Raw genomic sequence first — 15,921 nt, forward strand, 5'->3', positions numbered from 1 at the left:
ACGTTGAGACTGGACAGAGGAACTCTGCCTAGAAGGCCAGTAACCAGCCAAGTAGAGGAGTTACACAAGTCAGAAATAGTGATAAAATGAATCCCTTTGATGATCTCCATATGGTTGCACTCACAAGACTCCCAGTTACTCAATAAATGTTCATTTTGTTTCGATAAAGTCCCTCTTTATATCCAAAGACCTCTGTTTTGTTCAGTATCCACAGGCTCAAACGCAGTCACAACAGGCAGACGAAACATCCAAATAGTATCCGTAAAGTTCGGCGGCAGGGTAGCCTGGTGGTTAGAGTGTTGGACTAGTAACCGGAAGGTTGCAAGTTCAAACCCCCGAGCTGACAAGGTACAAATCTGTCATTCACAACCTGAACAAGGCAGTTAACCCACTGTTCCTAGGCCGTCATTGAAAATAAGAATTTGTTCTTAACTGACTTGCCTAGTTAAATATAGGTAAAAAAAATTATAATAACAATGTTTATAATCGATCCTCAGGTTGTTTTTAGTCGTAATAATCAATAATATTTCAACCGGACAATAGCTTTGTCCAATATAAAAGGAAAACAAGACAGTCTCTCTGTCTCATGAAAAACCTCTGGGACACTGCAGGGTCCACTCATTCAGAGTGGTCTTACTCCCTCATTTTTCAGAATACAAGCCTGAAACAATTTCTAAAGACTGTTGACATCTAATGGAAGCAATAGGAACTGCAATTTGGAGTCCTAAATCAATGGAATCTGTAAAGGCAGTCAATGGAAAACTACAAACATAAAACAATCCCACTTCCTGGATGGATTTTTCTCCGGTTTTTGAGCTAACATCATTTACAACATTAACGATGTATAAACTGTATTTCTGAGCAATTTAATGTTATTTTAAATGGACAAAATAAATGTGCTTTTCTTTCAAAAACAAGGACATTTCTAAGTGACCTCAAACTTTTATCACTAACCGTGGCCAGGGGGTTGTCAACAACCCCCTGGCCCACTTTCAGAGGGAGATTACCAGTTAGATATTGATCGTGTATTTCAGAGGGAGATTACCAGTTAGATATTGATCGTGTATTTCAGAGGGGAGATTACCAGTTAGATATTGATCGTGTATTTCAGAGGGAGATTACCAGTTAGATATTGATCGTGTATTTCAGAGGGAGATTACCAGTTAGATATTGATCGTTTATTTCAGAGGGAGATTACCAGTTAGATATTGATCGTTTATTTCAGAGGGAGATTACCAGTTAGATATTGATCGTGTATTTCAGAGGGAGATTACCAGTTAGATATTGATCGTGTATTTCAGAGGGAGATTAACAGTTAGATATTGATCGTGTATTTCAGAGGGAGATTAACAGTTAGATATTGATCGTGTATTTCAGAGGGAGATTACCAGTTAGATATTGATCGTGTATTTCAGAGGGAGATTACCAGTTAGATATTGATCGTGTATTTCAGAGGGAGATTACCAGTTAGATATTGATCGTGTATTTCAGAGGGAGATTACCAGTTAGATATTGATCGTGTATTTCAGAGGGAGATTACCAGTTAGATATTGATCGTGTATTTCAGAGGGGAGATTACCAGTTAGATATTGATCGTGTATTTCAGAGGGGAGATTACCAGTTAGATATTGATCGTGTATTTCAGAGGGAGATTACCAGTTAGATATTGATCGTGTATTTCAGAGGGGAGATTACCAGTTAGATATTGATCGTGTATTTCAGAGGGGAGATTACCAGTTAGATATTGATCGTGTATTTCAGAGGGAGATTACCAGTTAGATATTGATCGTGTATTTCAGAGGGAGATTACCAGTTAGATATTGATCGTGTATTGATCGTGTATTTCAGAGGGAGATTACCAGTTAGATATTGATCGTGTATTTCAGAGGGAGATTACTCGTAAACTGACGTTCCCTAAGCAACCCACCAACCCCTTCCTGGAGATGGTGAAGTTCCTGTTGGAACGCATCGCTCCCGTCCACATCGACTCCGAGGCCATCAGGTAAATAAATGGTGTGTGTGTGTGGTTATATCTGCTCTCTGCTCTAGTCTAGCTGCTGAATAAGAGGTTATATAATGTTATATGTGATGTCTCTCTGCTCAGTGCTCTGGTCAAGCTGCTGAATAAGTCTATCGAGGGAACGGCTGATGATGATGAGGAAGGTGTCACACCAGACACTGCCATCCGCTCTGGGCTGGAACTACTGAAGGTATGGATGGAGGGATGAAGAGAGAGGGAGGGATGAAGAGAGAGGGAGGGATGATGAGAGAGGGAGGGATGATGAGAGAGGGAGGGAGGGGACGAGAGGGAGGGAGTGAGGGGACGAGGAGAGGGAGGGGACGAGAGGGATGGAGGGAGGGGACGAGGGGAGAAGAGGGAGGGAGTGAGGGGACGAGAGGGATGGAGGGAGGGGACGAGGAGAGGGAGGGGACGAGGAGAGGGGAGGAGAGGGAGGGGGGACGAGGGGAGGGGTGGGACTGGTGGATGAATGGACAGATTAACTTTTGGCTTGTCTTTCTCCTCCTCTTCCTTGTCTTCCACCTCTCCTCTCTTCTCTCCTCCTCTTCCTTGTCTTCCACCTCTCCTCTCTTCTCTCCTCCTCTTCCTTGTCTTCCACCTCTCCTCTCTTCTCTCCTCCTCTTCCTTGTCTTCCACCTCTCCTCTCTTCTCTCCTCCTCTTCCTTGTCTTCCTCCTTCTCCTCGTCCTTTCCTCCCCCCCTCTTCCTCCTCTCCTCCAGGTTCTGTCCTTCACCCACCCCACAGCGTTCCACTCTGCTGAGACGTATGAGTCTCTGCTTCAGTGTCTGAAGATGGAGGATGACAAGGTGGCCGAGGCGGCCATTCAGATCTTCAGGAACACGGGACAGAAAATAGAGACCGAACTACAGCAGATACGATCGTGAGAGAGGGAGAGGGAGGGAGGGAGAGGGAGGGAGGCAGGGAGGGAGAGGCAGGGAGGGAGGGAGGGAGAGGCAGGGAGGGAGGGAGGGAGGGAGGGGGAGGCAGGGAGGGGGCGATTGGGTGGGAGGGAGGGAGGGGGAGGCAGGGAGGGGGCGATTGGGTGGGAGGGAGGGAGGGAGAGACTGTGTGGATAGTTAATTTATGGGGTAAAGGGTCCATGACTGTAGTCAGTCTGTTAACCTCCTCTCCTCCCCCCAGGACCCTGATCCCAGTCCTTCATCAGAAGGCCAAACGTGGGACCCCCCACCAGGCCAAACAGGCTGTCCACTGTATCCACGCCATCTTCTGTAACAAGGAGGTCCAGCTGGCGCAGATCTTTGAGGTAACACACACACACACCACACACACACACACACACACCACACACCACACACACACACACACACACACACACACACAACACATGAGATATTTGTCATTAGGATGATTTATTTTGGACTGTTGGCAGTTATCCCTTCTCTGCTAGTCTATCTTCTCTGCTTACAAAACAGTTCTTAGTATCATTTATAACCAAGACACACCATCTCGGCCCCCCTCTCGACGAATAACAATCTTAGGAACAGTTCACAAAGATCCTTTTACTTGAGAGAGAGGAGTAGCCCATAGCTAGATAGCATTAGCTATAAATTATCATTCAGTTTGGTACCACATAGGACCAAAAACATTACCTCATCCAATGGCATATATCAATTGTCAATTCTAGATACTCCTCAAATACACCCCCTCCTGGACAAGATCTGAAAAGACACTGAGCCTCCTAGGTCCTAGGTCATATGCTAAATCAAGATAAGGGCAACCTCAGAGGAGACATACAACACTGAGCCTCCTAGGTCCTAGGTCATATACTAGATCAAGATAAGGGCAACCTCAGGAGACATACAACACTGAGCCTCCTAGGTCCTAGGTCATATGCTAAATCAAGATAAGGGCAACCTCAGGAGGACATACAACACTGAGCCTCCTAGGTCCTAGGTCATATACTAGATCAAGATAAGGGCAACCTCAGAGGAGACATACAACACTGAGCCTCCTAGGTCCTAGGTCATATACTAGATCAAGATAAGGGCAATCTCAGGAGACATACAACACTGAGCCTCTTAGGTCCTAGGTCATATACTAGATCAAGATAAGGGCAATCTCAGAGGGGACATACAATAGTGAGCCTCCTAGGTCATATACTAGGTCAAGATAAGGGCAACCTCAGAGGAGACATACAACACTGAGTCTCCTAGGTCCTAGGTCATATACTAGGTCAAGATAAGGGCAACCTCAGAGGAGACATACAATAGTGAGCCTCCTAGGTCCTAGGTCATATACTAGGTCAAGATAAGGGCAACCTCAGAGGAGACATACAATAGTGACAGAACACATTCCCAGAAGAAGACAAGCCTCCATTCTGTCCTCCTCCCCTTCTGATATTCTGCATATCATCACATGGTTTAACAGAATCCATTGACATATGAAGACAAGCCTGACCTCTCCCCTCTCTGGGCCCCTAGTGACTAAGCCCTAGCAGAGAAAGGGATAACTGCAAACTGCCAACAGTATCATCCAAAAGAAATCATCCTAATGACAAATATCCCACATAGGCATTATTATATATATAAAATATCTAATTGATCAAATATCTAATTCTGATTCTGCCCCAACAGTCTCTAATGTTACCTCACTAATTCTGATTCTGCCCCAAACAGTCTCTAATGTTACCTCACTAATTCTGATTCTGCCCCAACAGTCTCTAATGTTACCTCACTAATTCTGATTCTGCCCCAACAGTCTCTAATGTTACCTCACTAATTCTGATTCTGCCCCAACAGTCTCTAATGTTACCTCACTAATTCTGATTCTGCCCCAACAGTCTCTAATGTTACCTCACTAATTCTGATTCTGCCCCAACAGTCTCTAATGTTACCTCACTAATTCTGATTCTGCCCCAACAGTCTCTAATGTTACCTCACTAATTCTGATTCTGCCCCAACAGTCTCTAATGTTACCTCACTAATTCTGATTCTGCCCCAACAGTCTCTAATGTTACCTCACTAATTCTGATTCTGCCCAACAGTCTCTAATGTTACCTCACTAATTCTGATTCTGCCCCAACAGTCTCTAATGTTACCTCACTAATTCTGATTCTGCCCCAACAGTCTCTAATGTTACCTCACTAATTCTGATTCTGCCCCAACAGTCTCTAATGTTACCTCACTAATTCTGATTCTGCCCCAACAGTCTCTAATGTTACCTCACTAATTCTGATTCTGCCCCAACAGTCTCTAATGTTACCTCACTAATTCTGATTCTGCCCCAACAGTCTCTAATGTTACCTCACTAATTCTGATTCTGCCCCAACAGTCTCTAATGTTACCTCACTAATTCTGATTCTGCCCCAACAGTCTCTAATGTTACCTCACTAATTCTGATTCTGCCCCAACAGTCTCTAATGTTACCTCACTAATTCTGATTCTGCCCCAACAGTCTCTAATGTTACCTCACTAATTCTGATTCTGCCCCAACAGTCTCTATGTTACCTCACTAATTTGATTCTGCCCCAACAGTCTCTAATGTTACCTCACTAATTCTGATTCTGCCCCAACAGTCTCTAATGTTACCTCGCTAATTCTGATTCTGCCCCAACAGTCTCTAATGTTACCTCACTAATCTGATTTCTGCCCAACAGTCTCCTAATATGGTTACCTCACTAATTCTGATTCTGCCCCAACAGTCTCTAATGTTACCTCACTAATTTCTGATTCTGCCCCAACAGTCTCTAATGTTACCTCACTAATTCTGATTCTGCCCCAACAGTCTCTAATGTTACCTCACTAATTCTGATTCTGCCCCAACAGTCTCTAATGTTACCTCACTAATTCTGATTCTGCCCCAACAGTCTCTAATGTTACCTCACTAATTCTGATTCTGCCCCAACAGTCTCTAATGTTACCTCACTAATTCTGATTCTGCCCCAACAGTCTCTATATGTACCTCACTAATTCTGATTCTGCCCCAACAGTCTCTAATGTTACCTCACTAATTCTGATTTCTGCCCCAACAGTCTCTAATGTTACCTCACTAATTCTGATTCTGCCCCAACAGTCTCTAATGTTTACATCACTAATCTGATATGCAACCAACAGGCTCTAATGTTACCTACACTAATTCTGATTCATGCCCCACAGGCTCTAATGTTTACCTCACTAATTCTGATCTTTCTGATTCAAACAGTCTCTAATGTTTACCAAGACCGATCACTAATTCTGATTCTGCCCCAACAGTCTCTAAATGTTACCTCACTAATTCTGATTCTGCCCCAACAAGTCTCTATGTTACCTCACTAATTCATGATTTCTGCCCCAACAGTCTCTAATGGTTACCTCACTAATTCATGATTCTGCACCAACAGTCCTCTAATGTTACCTCATCACTAATTCTGATTAGGGCCCCACAGTCCATGTTACCTCACTAATTCTGATTCTGCCCCAACAGTCTCTAATGTTACCTCACTAATTCTGATTCTGCCCCAACAGTCTCTAATGTTACCTCACTAATTCTGATTCTGCCCCAACAGTCTCTAATGTTACCTCACTAATTCTGATTCTGCCCCAACAGTCTCTAATGTTACCTCACTAATTCTGATTCTGCCCCAACAGTCTCTAATGTTACCTCACTAATTCTGATTCTGCCCCAACAGTCTCTAATGTTACCTCACTAATTCTGATTCTGCCCCAACAGTCTCTAATGTTACCTCACTAATTCTGATTCTGCCCCAACAGTCTCTGTTACCTCACTAATTCTGATTCTGCCCCAACAGTCTCTAATGTTACCTCACTAATTCTGATTCTGCCCCAACAGTCTCTAATGTTACCTCACTAATTCTGATTCTGCCCCAACAGTCTCTAATGTTACCTCACTAATTCTGATTCTGCCCCAACAGTCTCTAATGTTACCTCACTAATTCTGATTCTGCCCCAACAGTCTCTAATGTTACCTCACTAATTCTGATTCTGCCCCAACAGTCTCTAATGTTACCTCACTAATTCTGATTCTGCCCCAACAGTCTCTAATGTTACCTCACTAATTCTGATTCTGCCCCAACAGTCTCTAATGTTACCTCACTAATTCTGATTCTGCCCCAACAGTCTCTAATGTTACCTCACTAATTCTGATTCTGCCCCAACAGTCTCTAATGTTACCTCACTAATTCTGATTCTGCCCCAACAGTCTCTAATGTTACCTCACTAATTCTGATTCTGCCCCAACAGTCTCTAATGTTACCTCACTAATTCTGATTCTGCCCCAACAGTCTCTAATGTTACCTCACCAATTCTGATTCTGCCCCAACAGTCTCTAATGTTACCTCACTAATTCTGATTCTGCCCCAACAGTCTCTAATGTTACCTCACAATTCTGATTCTGCCCCAACAGTCTCTAATGTTACCTCACTAATTCTGACTCTAATGTTACCTCACTAATTCTGATTCAACAGTCTCTAATGTTACCTCACTAATTCGGATTCTGCCCCCAACAGTCTCTAATGTTACCTCACTAATTCTGATTCTGCCCCAACAGTCTCTAATGTTACCTCACTAATTACAGATTCTGCCCCAACAGTCTCTAATGTTACCTCACTAATTCTGATTCTGCCCCAACAGTCTCTAATGTTACCTCACTAATTCTGATTCTGCCCCAAACAGTCTCTAATGTTACCTCACTAATTCTGATTCTGCCCCAACAGTCTCTAATGTTTACCTCACTAATTCTGATTCTGCCCCAACAGTCTCTAATGTACCTCACTAATCTGATTCTGCCCCAACAGTCTCTAATGTTACCTCACTAATTCTGATTCTGCCCCAACAGTCTCTAATGTTACCTAGCTAATTCTGATTCTGCCCCAACAGTCTCTAATGTTACCTAGCTAATTCTGATTCTGCCCCAACAGTCTTATGTTACCTCACTAATTCAGATTCTGACCCCAACAGTCTCTAATGTTACCTCACTAATTCTGATTCTGCCCCAACAGTCTCTAATGTTACCTCACTAATTCTGATTCTGCCCCAACAGTCTCTAATGTTACCTCACTAATTCTGATTTCTGCCCCAACAGTCTCTATTGTTACCTCACTAATTCTGATTCTGCCCCAACAGTCTCTAATGTTACCTCACTAATTCTGATTCTTGCCCCAACAGTCTCTAATGTTACCTCACTAATTCTGATTCTGCCCCAACAGTCTCTAATGTTACCTAGCTAATTCTGATTCTGCCCCAACAGTCTCTAATGTTACCTAGCTAATTCTGATTCTGCCCCAACAGTCTCTAATGTTACCTCACTAATTCTGATTCTGCCCCAACAGTCTCTAATGTTACCTCACTAATCTGATTCTGCCCCCAACAGTCTCTAATGTACCTCACTAATTCTGATTCTGCCCCAACAGTCTGTTACCTCACTAATTCTGATTCTGCCCCAACAGTCTCTAATGTTACCTCACTAATTATGATTCTGCCCCAAAAAGTCTCTAATGTACCTCCACTAATTCGATTCTGCATTCTGATACATTCTGTCCTCCTCCCTTCTGATATTTCTAATTTATTGATTCTGCCCCCCAAACAGCTCTAATGTTAACCTCACAATTCTGATTCTGCCCCAACACAGTCTCTAATGTTACCTCACTAATTCTGATTCTGCCCCAACAGTCTCTAATGTTACCTCACTAATTCAGATTCTGCCCCAACAGTCTCTAATGTTACCTCACTAATTCTGATTCTGCCTTCTGATCCATTCTGTCCTCCTCCCCTTCTGATATTCTAATTCTGATTCTGCCCCAACAGTCTCTAATGTTACCTCACTAATTCTGATTCTGCCCCAACAGTCTCTAATGTTACCTCACTAATTCAGATTCTGCCCCAACAGTCTCTAATGTTACCTCACTAATTCTGATTCTGCCCCAACAGTCTCTAATGTTACCTCACTAATTCTGATTCTGCCCCAACAGTCTCTAATGTTACCTCACTAATTCTGATTCTGCCCCAACAGTCTCTAATGTTACCTCACTAATTCTGATTCTGCCCCAACAGTCTCTAATGTTACCTCACTAATTCTGATTCTGCCTTCTGATCCATTCTGTCCCCCTCCCCTTCTGATATTCTAATTCTGATTCTGCCCCAACAGTCTCTAATGTTACCTCACTAATTCTGATTCTGCCCCAACAGTCTCTAATGTTACTCACTAATTCAGATTCTGCCCCAACAGTCTCTAATGTTACCTCACTAATTCTGATTCTGCCCCAACAGTCTCTAATGTTACCTCACTAATTCAGATTCTGCCCCAACAGTCTCTAATGCTAGCTCACTAATTCTGATTCTGCCCCAACAGTCTCTAATGTTACCTCACTAATTCAGATTCTGCCCCAACAGTCTCTAATGTTACCTCACTAATTCTGATTCTGCCCCAACAGTCTCTAATGTTACCTCACTAATTCTGATTCTGCCCCAACAGTCTCTAATGTTACCTCACTAATTCTGATTCTGCCCCAACAGTCTCTAATGTTACCTCACTAATTCTGATTCTGCCCCAACAGTCTCTAATGTTACATCACTAATTCTGATTCTGCCCCAACAGTCTCTAATGTTACCTCACCAATTCTGATTCTGCCCCAACAGTCTCTAATGTTACCTCACTAATTCTGATTCTGCCCCAACAGTCTCTAGTGTTACCTCACTAATTCTGATTCTGCCCCAACAGTCTCTGTTACCTCACAAATTCTGATTCTGCCCCAACAGTCTCTAATGTTACCTCACAAATTCTGATTCCTGCCCCAACAGTCTCTAATGTTACCTCACAAATTCTGATTCTGCCCCAACAGTCTCTAATGTTACCTCACTAATTCTGATTCTGCCCCAACAGTCTCTAATGTTACCTCACTAATTCTGATTCTGCCCCAACAGTCTCTAATGTTACCTCACCAATTCTGATTCTGCCCCAACAGTCTCTAATGTTACCTCACTAATTCTGATTCTGCCCCAACAGTCTCTAGTGTTACCTCACTAATTCTGATTCTGCCCCAACAGTCTCTGTTACCTCACAATTCTGATTCTGCCCAACAGTCTCTAATGTTACCTCACAAATTCTGATTCTGCCCCAACAGTCTCTAATGTTACCTCACAAATTCTGATTCTGCCCCAACAGTCTCTAATGTTACCTCACTAATTCTGATTCTGCCCCAACAGTCTCTAATGTTACCTCACTAATTCTGATTCTGCCCCAACAGTCTCTAATGTTACCTCACTAATTCTGATTCTGCCCCAACAGTCTCTAATGTTACCTCACTAATTCTGATTCTGCCCCAACAGTCTCTAATGTTACCTCACTAATTCTGATTCTGCCCCAACAGTCTCTAATGTTACCACACTAATTCTGATTCTGCCCCAACAGTCTCTAATGTTACCTCACTAATTCTGATTCTGCCCCAACAGTCTCTAATGTTACCTCACTAATTCTGATTCTGATTCAACAGTCTCTAATGTTACCTCACTAATTCTGATTCTGCCCCAACAGTCTCTAATGTTACCTCACTAATTCTGATTCTGATTCAACAGTCTCTAATTTTACCTCACTAATTCTGATTCTCCCCCAACAGTCTCTAAGAGCTTTAAACACCTGGATTGTAAATGATTAGCCCATGTATAATTCTTCAAGCTCTGTCCAGATGTTGGGGATCATGGCTAGACGGCCATTTACGTCTTTCCATAGATTTACAAACGGGTTTAAGTCTAAACTGTAACTCGGCAACTCAGGAACATTCAGTGTCTTATTGCTAAGCAACTCCAGTGTAGATGTGGTCTTGTTTTGTAGATTATTGTCCTGCTGAAAGGTGAATTCCTCTCCCAGTATCTGGTGAAAAAGCACTGAACCAGGTTTTCCTCTAGGATTTTGCCTGTTCTTAGCTCTGTTCTGTTTATTTTCATCCTGAAAAACTCCCCAGTATTTGCTGATGACAAGCATACCCATACCATGATGCAGCCACCAACATGCTTGAAAATACGGAGGCAGTTATTCAGTGATGTGTTGGAAACCCCCTCTCTCCTCTCCCCCAGCCTCTCTCTCTACCCAGCCTCTCTCCTCTCCCCCAGCCTCTGTGGTGGCTGCATCATGGTATGGGTATGGGTATCGGCAAGGACTAGGGAGTTGTTCAGGATAAAAAGATACTGGATGGAGCTGAGAAACGGCAAAATCCTAGAGGAAAACTTGGTTCTGCTCTCGCCCCCTCTCTCCTCTCCCACAGCCTCTCTCTCTCTAACCACCTCTCTCCTCTCCCCCAGCCTCTCTCTCTAACCACCTCTCTCCTCTCCCCCAGCCTCTCTCTCCCTAACCACCTCTCTCCTCTCCCCCAGCCTCTCTCTCTCTAACCACCTCTCTCCTCTCCCCCAGCCTCTCTCTCTCTAACCACCTCTCTCCTCTCCCACAGCCTCTCTCTCTCTAACCACCTCTCTCCTCTCCCCCAGCCTCTCTCTCCTCTCCCACAGCCTCTCTCTCTAACCACCTCTCTCCTCTCCCCCAGCCTCTCTCTCTCTAACCACCTCTCTCCTCTCCCCCAGCCTCTCTCTCTCTAACCACCTCTCTCCTCTCCCCCAGCCTCTCTCTCGTAGTCTGAACGCTGACGTCCCAGAACAGTTGATAACCCCCCTGGTCAGTCTGGGTCATATCTCTCTACTGGCTCCAGATCAGTTTGCCTCCCCCATGAAGGCCATCGTGGCCAACTTCATCGTCAAGGACCTGCTCATGAATGACAGGGTGGGTTTTGGGAGCGAAGACACACACACACACACACACACTGACACAAAAATACACACACACACACTGACACAAAAATACACACACACACACATTGATCATGAATACACAAAAATACACAAACACTAATCATTAATACACGCACTGACACACACACACACACACACACACACTGACACACACACACATAAATCCATGTATCTACACACCGATGCTAGTGCTTGGGTCACCTAAAGACAGGGATTGTAAAGAGTGTGTCTCCAGTCTGTAGGAAACAAAAATGGGAAGCTGTGGACATCTGACGAAGAAGTTTCTCCTGAGGTGCTGGCTAAGGTAACTACACTCTACATATCTCTCCTGAGGTAACTACACTATATACATATCTCTCCTGAGGTAACTACACTCTACATATCTCTCCTGAGGTAACTACACTCTACATATCTCTCCTGAGGTAACTACACTCTACATATCTCTCCTGAGGTAACTACACTATACATATCTCTCCTCCTGAGGTAACTACACTCTACATATCTCTCCTCCTGAGGTAACTACACTCTACATATCTCTCCTGAGGTAACTACACTCTACATATCTCTCCTGAGGTAACTACACTCTATACATATCTCTCCTGAGGTAACTACACTCTACATATCTCTCCTGAGGTAACTACACTCTACATATCTCTCCTGAGGTAACTACACTCTACATATCTCTCCTGAGGTAACTACACTCTATACATATCTCTCCTCCTAAGGTAACTACACTCTACATATCTCTCCTGAGGTAACTACACTCTATACATATCTCTCCTCCTGTGGTAACTACACACTATACATATCTCTCCTGAGGTAACTACACTCTATACACATCTCTCCTCCTGTGGTAACTACACTCTATACATATCTCTCCTGAGGTAACTACACTCTATACATATCTCTCCTGAGGTAACTACACTCTATACATATCTCTCCTGAGGTAACTACACTCTATACATATCTCTCCTGAGGTAACTACACTCTACATATCTCTCCTGAGGTAACTACACTCTACATATCTCTCCTCCTGAGGTAACTACACTCTATACACATCTCTCCTGAGGTAACTACACTCTATACACATCTCTCCTCCTGAGGTAACTACACTCTATACACATCTCTCCTCCTGAGGTAACTACACTCCACATATCTCCTCCTGAGGTAACTACACTCTATATATATCTCTCCTGAGGTAACTACACTCTATACACATCTATCCTGAGGTAACTACACTCTATACACATCTCTCCTGAGGTAACTACACTCTATACATATCTCTCCTCCTGAGGTAACTACACTCTATACATATCTCTCCTGAGGTAACTACACTCCACATATCTCTCCTCCTGGGGTAACTACACTCTATATATCTCTCTCCTGAGGTAACTACACTCTACATATCTCTCTCCTGAGGTAACTACACTCTATACACATCTCTCCTCCTGAGGTAACTACACTCTATACACATCTCTCCTGAGGTAACTACACTCTATACACATCTCTCCTCCTGAGGTAACTACACTCTATACACATCTCTCCTCCTGAGGTAACTACACTCCACATATCTCCTCCTGAGGTAACTACACTCTATATATATCTCTCCTGAGGTAAATACACTCTATACACATCTATCCTGAGGTAACTACACTCTATACACATCTCTCCTGAGGTAACTACACTCTATACATATCTCTCCTCCTGAGGTAACTACACTCTATACACATCTCTCCTCCTGAGGTAACTACACTCCACATATCTCCTCCTGATGTAACTACACTCTATACATATCTCTCCTGAGGTAACTACACTCTATACATATCTCTCCTGAGGTAACTACACTCTATACACATCTCTCCTGAGGGTAACTACACTCTATACATATCTCTCCTGAGGTAACTACACTCTATACACATCTCTCCTGAGGTAACTACACTCTATACATATCTCTCCTCCTGAGGTAACTACACTCTATACATATCTCTCCTGAGGTAACTACACTCTATACACATCTCTCCTCCTGAGGTAACTACACTCCACATATCTCTCCTCCTGAGGTAACTACACTCTATACATATCTCTCCCCCTGAGGTAACTACACTCTATACATATCTCTCCTGAGGTAACTACACTCCACATATCTCTCCTCCTGAGGTAACTACACTCTATACATATCTCTCCTGAGGTAACTACACTCTACATATCTCTCCTGAGGTAACTACACTCTATACACATCTCTCCTCCTGAGGTAACTACACTCTATACACATCTCTCCTGAGGTAACTACACTCTATACATATCTCTCCTGAGGTAACTACACTCTATACATATCTCTCCTGAGGTAACTACACTCTATACATATCTCTCCTGAGGTAACTACACTCTATACATATCTCTCCTCTCTTTCTGTCCCTCGCTCTCCTCCTCCTCTCTCTCCTCCTCCTCTCTCTTTCTGTCCCTCGCTCTCCTCCTCTCTCTTTCTGTCCCTCGCTCTCCTCCTCTCTCTCTCTCTGTCCCTCGCTCTCCTCCTCTCTCTTTCTGTCCCTCGCTTCTCTCCTCCGCCTCTCTCTTTCTGTCCCTCGCTCTCCTCTGCCTCGCTCTCCTCCGCCTCTCTCTCTTTCTGTCCCTCGCTTCTCTCCTCCGCCTCTACATTACATTTTAGTCATTCAGCAGATGTTTTTATGTGACTTACAGTAGTGAGGTCATACATTTGACAAAATACTTTCCCCCCCACACTGGTCCCCAGTGGGACTCAAACCTACAACCCTGGCAATTTCAAGCACTATGCTCTACCAACTGAGTTACTCTCCTCTCCCTATCTCTGTCCTCCCCCCCTCCCTTTCTCTCCTCCCCAGGAGTAGAATGCTGTTGGAAGTATAATGTGTGATCTCTCCGTCTCTCCTCCCCAGGTGCAGGCCATTAAGCTGTTGGTGCGTTGGCTCCTCGGTATGAAGAACAATCAGTCTAAATCGGCCAACTCCACCCTCCGACTGCTGTCCGCCATGCTGGTCTCAGAGGGAGACCTCACAGAACAGAAAAAGATCAGGTATGTAGATGTCAGAGGTCAGCCATGCTGGTCTCAGAGGGAGACCTCTGGGTCAGGTGTTGAAGGTTAGGGATTAGAGGTCGTTGGTTAAGCCGGTCAGGCTAACTGCATTTTGGGGAGGGGGGGGGATAGGTTACAAATAGTAATTCATGCTCATTACTCATCTCTTTCTCCTCTTCCTCCTCTTCCTCCCGCAGTAAATCAGACATGTCTCGTCTGCGTCTGGCAGCAGGAGGAGCCATCATGAAGCTGGCCAGGAACCGGTTTACCATGACATCATCACACCGGAACAGTTCCAACTCTGTGGGCTGGTTATCAACGTAAGACTGTGTGTCGGGGTGGGACTTTAGGACATGTTTCTGTCAGGGTGGGACTTTAGGACACGTTTCTGTCAGGGTGGGACTTTAGGACACGTTTCTGTCAGGGTGGGACTTTAGGACACGTTTCTGTCAGGGTGGGACTTTAGGAAACGTTTCTGTCAGGGTGTGACTTTAGGACACGTTTCTCTCAGGGTGGGACTTTAGGACACGTTCTGTCGGGGTGGGACTTAGGACACGTTCTGTCAGGGTGGGACTTTAGGACACGTTTCTGTAAGACTGTCTGTCAGGGGTGGGACTTTAGGACACGTTTCTGTCAGGGTGGGACTTTAGGACACGTTTCTGTCAGGGTGGGACTTTAGGACACGTTTCTGTCAGGGTGGGACTTTAAGGGAAACGTTTCTGTCAGGGTGGGACTTTAGGAACGTTTCTGTCAGGGTGGGACTTTAGGACACGTTTCTGTCAGGGTGGGACTTTAGGACAACGTTTCTGTCAGGGTGGGACTTTAGGAAACGTTTCTGTAAGACTGTCTGTCGGTGGGACTTTAGGACACGTTTCTGTCAGGGTGGGACTTTAGGAAACATTTCTGTGTTTTCTGTTCTTGTTGTTGAAGTTTCTGTCCTTGAAGTGTTCTGTCCTTGAAGTGTTCTGTCCTTGAAGTGTTCTGTCCTTGAAGTGTTCTGTCCTTGAAGTGTTCTGTCCTTGAAGTGTTCTGTCTTGAAGTGTTCTGTCCTTGAAGTGTTCTGTCGTTTGTCCTTGAAGTGTTCTGTCGTTGTCCTTGAA

At 44.2% G+C, this 15,921-nt stretch overlaps 1 protein-coding gene across 1 annotated transcript in view; it reads left to right on the plus strand.

Moving 5' to 3' along the window:
• Positions 1 to 15,160, plus strand: part of LOC109886870 (sister chromatid cohesion protein PDS5 homolog A-like) — a 19,565-nt gene extending 4,405 nt beyond the window's left edge. Inside the window, exons 4-11 of the mRNA XM_031819882.1 lie at positions 1,887 to 2,002; positions 2,105 to 2,210; positions 2,740 to 2,900; positions 3,161 to 3,284; positions 11,585 to 11,743; positions 12,008 to 12,076; positions 14,685 to 14,821; positions 15,019 to 15,160. Coding sequence (XP_031675742.1) covers positions 1,887 to 2,002; positions 2,105 to 2,210; positions 2,740 to 2,900; positions 3,161 to 3,284; positions 11,585 to 11,743; positions 12,008 to 12,076; positions 14,685 to 14,821; positions 15,019 to 15,145 — 999 coding nt within the window. The 3' untranslated portion in view covers positions 15,146 to 15,160. The remainder of the gene's footprint in view (positions 1 to 1,886; positions 2,003 to 2,104; positions 2,211 to 2,739; positions 2,901 to 3,160; positions 3,285 to 11,584; positions 11,744 to 12,007; positions 12,077 to 14,684; positions 14,822 to 15,018) is intronic.
• The last annotated feature ends 761 nt before the right edge of the window (positions 15,161 to 15,921 follow it).

Source organism: Oncorhynchus kisutch, unplaced genomic scaffold, assembly GCF_002021735.2.
Source record: "Oncorhynchus kisutch isolate 150728-3 unplaced genomic scaffold, Okis_V2 scaffold2761, whole genome shotgun sequence".
Classification (NCBI taxonomy): Eukaryota; Metazoa; Chordata; class Actinopteri; order Salmoniformes; family Salmonidae; genus Oncorhynchus; species Oncorhynchus kisutch.